The sequence below is a fragment of the Aspergillus nomiae genome (genome assembly GCF_001204775.2).
Source record: "Aspergillus nomiae NRRL 13137 chromosome Unknown contig00668, whole genome shotgun sequence".
Lineage (NCBI taxonomy): Eukaryota > Fungi > Ascomycota > Eurotiomycetes > Eurotiales > Aspergillaceae > Aspergillus > Aspergillus nomiae.
Genome location: NW_015378723.1, coordinates 357 through 10,205, shown reverse-complemented (window position 1 = coordinate 10,205; position 9,849 = coordinate 357). Strand labels below are relative to the sequence as shown.

Here is a 9,849-nt window from a genome sequence, read left to right as displayed (position 1 = left end):
AAAAGCAGGGAGACGACAGAATCTGATCAAATACCGGTGCAATCTCATGGCATGGAACCACTATGCTTATAATGGCCGAACCATCAATGTAAAACAAGAGCTGGTAATAGCTCTCTCCACCTCTCGAATTCTTCTTCCTTTTCCTTTCTCTTTCTTGTCTTTCTTTTCTCTTTGGCCTCGGCGGCTAAGACCATGACCACTGACAGGGTGCTAGTACCGGTTTTTGGGATGAAGGCAACCTACTCAGCAGTATCAAGTTCATCATGGGCAGAAGTTAAAGGGTCTAGAAGAGCTAGATTGATAAGTAACAATGAGGGAGACTAGGTAAAAGTGATGGCTATTCAGAATTTCATACCTTTTCTCTCTTCTCCATTTGGGCCATTCTCACGCTCATCGTCACGGCGCTCACGTTCATCGTCACGGCGTTCCCTATCATCTTTGACATCACGCTCTCTCTCATCAGGGCTACGAGAACGGTCACGGGAACGTTCGCGGTCACGGTCACGGCGATCATAGTCACGGTCACGTCGGTCATAATCCCGGTCGCGCCGGTCATAATCACGATCATGTCGGTCGTAATCCCGTTCGTACCTGTCGTCCCTACGAGGAGAATAATCGCCACGGGCACGGCGAGGCGACGGTGAACGACCACGGCGTGGCGGTGTACGATCTCGCCGGCGGTCCCGGCCAGAATCAAACCTCCAAGAAGCAGATGGTGGAGTGCGAGCCCACTTTGCACGAGTTAGATGTTGGTTTCTGACTAGATGACGCGGGACTCACTTCAATTTTCAATAAATCATCACGTCCAATTCGTTTGTTATGCATTTCATGGTATGCATCGTCGGCATCACGACGACTCTCATACTCCACGAAGGCAAACCTTGATATCGTTAGAAAGAATGTCAAGAAATGGAGCGGGTATGTCACGACACACAGTCTGCTGGAAGGAGTACGCGGTGCTGGGATGTCACACCGGACAAGGCGCCCATAACTAAAGCTAAGTTAGAACAAAGACTCGCGGGGTTTAAACAGACAACCAAGATAATATTGCTTAATGACCAAAGACAAAAGTGTATAAACGGGTGATGATAGCTAGCAAAAGTGCCGGGGCCATAATGAGTCTTCGAAGGGAGTGTATTTCAAGGAGACGACGAGTGATGCAACAAGCAAATATCAGGACAGTAAGGGAGGTCCTGCTCCAACGTCGGCATTGCGAGGATCAACCGAGGTGTAGATTGCGAGATGGAAACGAGTCGTCTGGTCATGGTAGCGTGTAGCAATCGACGAGCGGCACATACCGTTCGAATTCGTAGGCAAGGTCGCGAGCTCGAGTTCCGTGCCCGAAACCGGTGACATAGAGCGTGGTGCCAGGACGAGACATTGTCTGAGAGGTCGGATGTCTCTTTGTATACACCAGCAATATTATCTTTAAGTTAGAAGATAATGTATTGACACAAGGACAAACTGGTCTAGCTAACAAGGTTGGGTGGAAATAAGAACAAGAATGGTAAAGGAACAAGAGCAAGTTTCGAACAAGACTACAGGAAAGTGCACATGCCACAAGCGAACTAACCCAGCCACAGTTAGTTATGAAAAAAGCCCCTTTAGTTATTAGTCATTTAAAATATGTACATAATAATAACCATAACCATAACCATGTCCAGAGTACCTAGGTACGCAGTACTTCTTGCCAACTGTGATAGTAGGTATATGTACTCCATAGCTGCATGCCACTACCTGGCCCCCCACATACATAGTACTATACCTATCTACATACAATAACAGTACTGTATTCCAGAGCTCCCCATGTAGAATTTTGTTGTGAAGTACAGTATTCCGTACAATTCTCTGTACATGCTACTTACTACTCCGTAGGTAGTGCATGGTCTTTGCCATGTTTTGTACCATTAATGCCTATTTTACATCAGTGATGCCCCCCAGTGTTATAAAGTTTCATGCGATGATACATTGGGTGATGAGTATCTGGGATATCGAAACTCCATGGGATTCAATATTTCCCCCAATATATATAGCCCGCATACCTCTTTTATACTATGTGTTGTGCATGGCGGGTTTTGCTTTTCTTGTAAAATTACCAAAGCATGGGGCTCGGCCCACCCATCCCTGACGCCAAACTACTAATGGCCGGACTAGTTGCGGTCTTAGACGATTTAATGTTCGACAAGCCGCCGCAATGATGCCTCGTTTGGGTCAGCGCGTCTTCGATTTATTTCCCTCTTGATGTTGAAAAGAACCACTCATTAGCCTTGACGAGCGTCTTATAAATTTCCTTATCTATGGTACCCAACTTCTTTTCCAGATGATAATCTAGTTATTACCCAACGATCAACTGTATTATTTGTTACTGCTTCCGCTTCGTGCTGTTTGCAAGCTTCATTCCGATAGTCGGGGCTTCTGGCCATGTCACTCTGATTTTCCAGTTGGCCTATGTTTATTTATGGCCTGTGCGACGTCAGCCAGACGAATTTCAAAGGGTTTTCCTGCTGTGGCTATATCTCAATATAGGTTCAAGTGTCTGCTGATTTCAGTGAGCTCCGACGCCGGCATACGTAACGGCTAGTAAAGAGGAGTCTCGAAAAGCAAGTGAGCCATCGATATATCTGAATATCAAACTCCAAACCACCTCATTAGGAGCGATTCGGGGTACCACTGCTGCTTCTGTAAATCGCCCACTTCAACATGAGTCTGGATCGTCAGGAATCGGTTCGTCACGATGAATCGAAAACTTCAAGGGACAATACTTTGGCCAAGTTAACTCAATTGCCGCCGAATTCCGCTTCGATCAAGGTAGGATGAGGATATTCCAGTTATTAAGAGAAGAATCGAGTTCCATGGCTCAACGAGTTTTTAGGAAGCATCTTCGGGAAACAGCAGCAAACTCGTTGGTGATATTAAGGGCAGAATTGCGGAACCTGTCGTGGCAGCTTTCATTGCTGGGGGCGTGGCAGGTGCGGTATCCAGAACCATCGTGTCGCCACTTGAACGACTAAAAATCCTGCTTCAAATACAGACCGTTGGCAGGGAAGAGTACAAGTTATCTATATGGAAGGCTCTCGTAAAGATCGGCAAAGAGGAAGGGTGGAGAGGGTTTATGCGGGGCAATGGTACCAATTGCATTCGCATAATCCCTTACTCTGCGGTTCAATTTGGAAGTTACAATTTTTACAAAAGAGTAAGTCATCTAGCACCCTTTGTATTCTATAATCTGTTCCCATCTTCGTCATCACTTTAAGAAGTTGTATGCTTATCTTGCAGTTTAGTTTGCAGAACCAGCTCCGGATGCTGAATTGTCACCAGTACGCCGGCTCATTTGCGGAGGCGCCGCTGGAATTACCTCAGTCACTATAACTTACCCTCTTGACATTGTTCGGACACGTCTTTCTATTCAATCTGCGTCGTTCGCAGCCCTCGGTCAGCGCGATGGCAGCGGGAAGCTACCGGGCATGTTCAGCACTATGGTCTTAATATACAAGACCGAGGGTGGTATCTTGGCACTCTATCGCGGAATCATTCCAACCGTGGCCGGTGTCGCCCCATATGTAAGTTCTGTGATCCTCTTGGCACTTTACGATATACTGAGAATTCCAAGGTTGGTTTAAATTTCATGACATACGAATCGGTTCGAAAGTATCTGACTCCCGACGGTGACAAGACTCCTAGTTCACTGCGTAAACTACTAGCGGGTGCTATTTCAGGAGCAGTGGCTCAAACATGTACTTATCCATTGTAAGATTGCTTGCAGACTTCCGACATTCTTGTCACTCCCTCCCTCTCCCCCTATTGGCACTAACCGGTCGTTAGTGATGTTCTACGGCGGCGTTTCCAGATCAATACAATGTCTGGAATGGGCTATCAGTATGCATCCGTCTGGGACGCCGTGAAAGTCATTGTTGCAGAAGAGGGAACGCGTGGTCTGTTTAAAGGAATCGTCCCCAATCTTTTGAAAGTGGCACCGAGCATGGCGAGTAGTTGGCTCAGCTTTGAGCTAACGAGAGATTTTCTTGTCCAGCTGAATGACAAATGAAATCGTCCCGACTCGGAAGGGATATATCGCCGATCCTAAGTTTCACCTCTCTACGATGATGTCGTAGCTTGGAGGATTGCCACATGAACATTGCTTTATACCAGATGTTCTCGATGTGGAAACCAGTTGGTGTACCTGGCTATTTTAAGTAAACTATGCAGGGTACTAGGTTGCTTAGTTTTAGAGTGATCCGAAACATGCTATATGACTATGAGTGTATCTAGCGTTACATTACACGAGTGAGAAAGATTAGGAAGAAATTAAGCAACCCACCAAAGATAGAGTATACCAGCGAAATGAGAAAGTGTGCTTCTATTGAAGGCAGGGTTCGTTCTATCTATTAATGGAGCGGAGTTCTCTTTCTTCAATTATTATAGGTCTTCTGTTTTGACCAATTACAAACCTTAATCCTGCTGCTATTTTTACTGGTGCCTGCTACTACTAGTAGTAAAACTAGTACTAGTAAAATGTATTCATCCAATGACATACACCTCGGCATGCAAGTGAACAGTGGAGCAATGCACTATAGATTGGAAGTTCTAAATGCCTTAGTTTTCAGGTGCCCGCAATTTGCCCCCAATACTTCCCGATTTGCTCTAGGTTAGGGCTCAACCCGCACACACCGTCCATCTGAAAATCGTAGATCAAAAACCTCAAGAGTTTCATTTTTGCATACGGGTGCGAGAGCTAGCCAACTCCCAGGTGTCCCATCAGTCTTAGCAGCCATGGGTACGTTTACAATCATATATCACCACACACCATCTCGGCAGAATTATGTTATCGGACACGCTTCGAAAGCATTGTTCAGGTTATTCTACAATGTATGAAGCTAACATTCGACCGCAGGTATCGACTTGGATCGCCACCATGTGCGTAGCAGCCATCGCAAGGCGCCGAAAAGCGAGAATGTCTATCTGCAAGTTTTGGTGAAGCTTTATCGCTTCCTCGCCCGTATGAAAGAGACCATTCCGATGGCATAAACCGACGGAAAACTGATTAGTGGTCTTTAATAGGTCGCACGGACTCCAACTTCAACAAGGTCGTGCTGCGTCGTCTTTTCATGTCGAGGATTAACCGCCCACCTGTTTCTCTGTCGCGTATCGCTTCCAACGTGACTGACGCGCACAAGGGCAAGACCATCGTCGTTATTGGCTCTGTCACTGACGACAACCGCCTGCTTAACGTCCCAAAGCTGTCTGTGGCTGCCCTGCGCTTTACTGCTACTGCCAGAGCCAGGATTGAGAAGGCCGGTGGAGAGACCTTGACCCTGGATCAACTTGCTCTCCGGGCTCCTACTGGAGCAAACACTCTGCTTCTCCGTGGACCCAAGAACGCTCGTGAGGCCGTCAAGCACTTCGGCTTTGGTCCCCACAGCCACAAGGCAAGTCTTTTCATATGAGCCTACTTTCTAGGAGGCCGCAATCAGGAGAGTTTAGACTAATACTCAATAGAAACCCTATGTGCGAAGCAAGGGACGCAAGTTTGAGAGGGCCCGTGGAAGGAGAAGGTCGCGTGGCTTCAAGGTTTAAAGGAGCTTATTACGAAAAATATCTTGTATCAGGGTCGGAACTGTCGTAACCATGGAAATACTACATGCGCAGAGCTTTGTGATCATGTGCAACCTTTTACTTAGAAATACGGCTAGCTTCCAAAGCTCTTTAGCTGATACAGCAGCGACTCTTACGGATATGAATGAAATTTCAGGTAGAGGAGTTGGAGCTGAATGAAAATTGAAGTTTATACCAACGATAATTTCAGACTCTGGGCGAGTTGAACTAGTTATGCTAGTTAACTAAAGTGGTAGGCTTTGATGTTTCCATCTTTTACCTCCTTCAGAATAATCACATGCCCGATGACCATCACCCCGGATCAGATACTTGTAGATGGTTAAGCCATCTAACCCTACAGGTCCTCTGGTATGAATTTTATTTGTGCTGATGCCAACCTCCGTGCCAAATCCATACCTCATCCCATCTGCGAATCTTGTTGATGCATTCCAGAATACACCAGCGCTGTCAACACCTTTCATGAAAATGTCCGCAATGTCCTTTGATCTTGTCAAAATGATATCAGTATGCTTAGAGGAGTGTGAGTTGATGTGAGCGACCGCGGCTTCAACCGACGAACTCCCGGATGGCGCTGAGGCTATCGTTTTCACTGCGAGGATGAGATCCAAAAACTCGGTGCGATAATCCGATTCGATAGCATCCTGGAGCAGATGACTCGGTGCAGCCGGCAAGGTCTTCATTAATGCGGCCCTAGCTGGTGCGTCACAACGAAGAGACACTCCCTTAGAGAACAAGGCATCTGCAATAGTAGGAAACATAGTCTCAAGAGCATCTTGGTGTACAAGTAATGTCTCTAGGGAATTGCATGCAGCTGGATAGTCGGTCTTTGAGTCCACAATGACCTTAACCGCGACCTCCGGATCTGCATCAAAATGAAGGTATGCGGAACAAAGACCATCAGCATGTCCGAGAACAGGGATCTTTGTGTTGTCCTTTACGAATCGAACGAGGTCATTCGACCCGCGAGGTATGACAAGATCGATGAATGAGTCTTGGGCTAGTAAGGAAGAAATCACATCCCTCGTTTTCACAAGCTGCACTGACGATTTGGGAACCTGAGTACTCGATATGGCGTCCGAAATAACCTGCGAGATAGCAACAAAAGACTCCGTAGATTCCTTGCCGCCTTTCTGACTTTAGTGGGGAACAACAAGCGACGAGCTTTCTATGAACACGTACCTTTGAGAATTGCAGCATTTCCCGACTTAATAGATAAAGCGGCTATATTCGCAATAACTTCGGGGCGCGCCTCAAAGATTATCAACAGGACACCTATAGGACAGCTCACTCTTTCAAGCACTAGATCGTCATCAAGAAGTGTCCTCAGAGTCACATGTCCAACTTCAATATAGTCAGTAATAGTTACGTAATCATTCGATATACCTACTCGGGTCTTGCAAATCCCGGACATCAAGTATGCCCTTCAGCATATCATCGTATTTTCCCGGTCGTGACAAGTCAAGTCTCTTAAGAACACTTTGGCTTAGATTACCACTAGCAGCGGCCTGACTCGCCATCTCAACATCCTTCGCATTTGCTTCCAATATAGAATCCTTATGCATTAACAACGCATCATGTAGTGCTGTCAAAGCCCCATTGCGGTCGGCATCAGATAAAGTTGCCAAGCCTCGAGATGCTAGAGAAGCAGTCCTAGCGATATCAATAGCAGAAGACTCGGTAAGGGACATTTGTGCGGACTTCGACAGAGAGGTGTGTGTGTGTGCGTCTGCGCCCGTGGCAGGGTCCAAAAGTGATATAAAAAAAAGTATCAATGTGTGATAGGATCAAATAGATAATGATTTGAAGGACTGCAGTAATTAAAATTTTTTTTCTCAACAGTTTTGGAGGACTTGCGGGCGCTAGACTGACTCACCCAGTTGTGGTGGGGGGATTACCCCGTAAACATTCAAGAAGAGGGGTGTTGTATCTAACACATTAGGCAGGCGGTGTGCAGCATCTATTGATATGTGAAGCCAGTACTCCGTGCATAGCGTAATATTGTAGGTGCGATACGTACTTCCTTTCACACAAAGCATCGAATCACCTATTCTCATCAGGCTATCATATCTCGACTCTTCTAAGTGTTAGGTTTATATCACATTCAGGCTGGCCTTCGAAATCCTGTTTGTTCGTGAGAAATGGCCGAGTTTCTTTCGCAACTCACCTCAGTGTCATCAGGTAGCTCCGATGAAGACTATGACAGGCGGATCCGTGACCTCATCACATACCTTCAACAGCCGAGTAGAGCTTCTGAGCTTTCAGTGGCCAGTGAATATTTGCTAGATGTAAGCCGAGGCCTTTTAAACAATTTTTAGGGAGGGGAGACATGAGAATCAATGCAGTCCTGCTCCCTTCAAGTGCGGGGATTTCGCTAGCTTACAATGGCCATTGCGCGTTTATAGAACCTCGATCCTTATCTACACACTCTGTCTTATTTATCAGTCTTGCTTCTTAAGATCCAGTCCCTCCAGGGCAGTAACAGGAGCCGGCTACCCGAGCAAATTTATCCCGGGCGAGAACTATGGCTCAAGGCTATTCGGTTTTTGAGAAGCTTTGATCCTTTTCAAATACGGTATGCTGGTCACGAATGGCGCCGACTAGTACAGCTTGTGGTCCATGCTGCGCAGGCTGTCTCCAAGGTAATAATAAACATTAATTGTTTTGGTCATTACGCTGACCTGCATCCCGGAAAAGCCACTCCTGGCAGTTCTAGCTGTCAGGGATGCCATACTTCGACTTGACCCCTTGTCTGAGGTCCTCACGTCAGTTCACACTACGTTTATTAAACTCACTTTGATGTCTAGGTCGTATAACCTTGCAGTGCCAGTTTTGGAGAGACAGGTTTGTCATTTTCCTACTGTTACTGGACAGGCTTATCAGAATTATCATCAGCCTTTGCTCTGCGGGGAACACGATTCTAGTACAGCGTTTATAACCAATGCTTCTGGATTTTCCAAGCAGTTGACATACAGAGACCATCTGCAATTTTTTCTCTATGGTGCAATGATATACATGGCGCTAAAAAGGTGGGATAGGGCACTTCACTATTTGAGCATAGTGATATCCTGCCCTGTCACAAACGCCGTCAGCAAGATCATGGTAGAAGGGTACAAAAAGTGGCTCTTGGTCAACCTGTTGCGAAACGGAAAGGTAATCTCCCAGGCGAAGATACCACCTAAAGGTGTGCAGCCTCCAGCTAACTGGTGTCGTTCTTTGACAGTTGACCGCACATCCTGATGTTGTCTCCTCACATGTTATCAGAGCATATCAGTCCTTGGTGAAGCCATATACCTCACTGGCCGATGCATTCGTGAAGGGTGATTATCAAAGGTTAAACGCTGAAGCTGAAGCTGCACAGTCCATTTGGCGCCTAGTAAGTTGTAAACCGGAATTCTTGACTCCTGTGGTGTTGCCTTGTTGATGTGCTTATTGATATCTAGGACAATAACACCGGCCTTGTCCACCAAGTAATCAAGGCATTCAATAAATGCATGACCCTGAAATTAGGGAGAACGTTTTCTGCCCTTACGATGGCAGATGTAACACAGCAGGCATCCGATTGCTCATCCCCGCTCCGTGAAGTTGAGTCATTTGTGGCATCACTGGTAATGTCAGGGGCTTTCAATGCTGTCTTGCTACAATCACATAACTCTAACAACACTACAATGCTTCGATTTTCCAATCCAATAAAGTCCCTCTATTCGCGGGAACTATGTGCACGGGGGAAGATAGTGAAAGAGGGCCGTCAATTGGCTTGTATTGTGCAAAATATTTATCAATCCAACCATGGGCTGGAGCTGAGTGATGAGAATTTTCTGTTTTCGCAGAAGAGCCTCAGGTGGTCTGACAATTCTGGGAAGAGCCCACTTGACGAGGCAGCCGGTGGGGTTGACATTGAAGAAGATATTATGGGTGATATCCATTGAAATACTAAAACAACGAATGATGTGCTTCACACTTTTTACTTGGCCTATTTTAAGGGTACCTACGGAATTGCCCCTCCAGTATCACCCTCGTGCAAGGCGAGTTGGTTCGGCTACGAAGCAGAAACTATAAAAAAGGGTTTAAAGCCTGATTGGACGGTGGCTATACTGGATATATCACTGTAACGGCGGGTTATATAAGTCAGTCCCAGGGCTTCGGGGTCGTTGACCCCGAATTATTCTGACTTTTTGGCCTTGTGGAATAGGGTGCCCTGGCTCTATCTCTTACAATCATACCGGGAGGCCAGGAGAT

At 46.3% G+C, this 9,849-nt stretch overlaps 4 protein-coding genes across 4 annotated transcripts; 2 read left to right on the top strand and 2 right to left on the bottom strand.

Annotated features, from left to right (window-relative positions):
- Positions 1–239: 239 nt before the first annotated feature.
- Positions 240–1,488, bottom strand: ANOM_011043 (RNA-binding protein; the record flags this gene model as incomplete). The annotated part of the gene is made up of 5 exons (XM_015556299.1): positions 240–292; positions 356–731; positions 781–880; positions 935–991; positions 1,299–1,488. Coding segments are annotated over 5 exons (768 nt in total), but the record flags the coding sequence as incomplete, so codon positions are not given.
- An 899-nt stretch (positions 1,489–2,387) lies between these two features.
- On the top strand, positions 2,388–5,444 carry ANOM_011042 (uncharacterized protein; the record flags this gene model as incomplete). The annotated part of the gene is made up of 7 exons (XM_015556298.1): positions 2,388–2,808; positions 2,873–3,193; positions 3,282–3,560; positions 3,611–3,747; positions 3,823–3,932; positions 4,892–4,996; positions 5,059–5,444. The coding sequence occupies exons 1-7, from the start codon at positions 2,701–2,703 to the stop codon at positions 5,442–5,444; spliced, it is 1,446 nt and encodes a 481-aa protein (XP_015401119.1). The 5' UTR covers positions 2,388–2,700.
- Positions 5,445–5,837: 393 nt separating this feature from the next.
- ANOM_011041 (glutamate-5-semialdehyde dehydrogenase) lies at positions 5,838–7,337 on the bottom strand (the record flags this gene model as incomplete). Its single annotated transcript, XM_015556297.1, has 3 exons — positions 5,838–6,739; positions 6,793–6,954; positions 7,001–7,337. Coding segments are annotated over 3 exons (1,383 nt in total), but the record flags the coding sequence as incomplete, so codon positions are not given.
- A 1,367-nt stretch (positions 7,338–8,704) lies between these two features.
- On the top strand, positions 8,705–9,620 carry ANOM_011040 (putative COP9 subunit 3). The gene is made up of 3 exons (XM_015556296.1): positions 8,705–8,763; positions 8,834–8,986; positions 9,054–9,620. The coding sequence occupies exons 1-3, from the start codon at positions 8,710–8,712 to the stop codon at positions 9,537–9,539; spliced, it is 693 nt and encodes a 230-aa protein (XP_015401117.1). The 5' UTR covers positions 8,705–8,709; the 3' UTR covers positions 9,540–9,620.
- Positions 9,621–9,849: the final 229 nt, after the last annotated feature.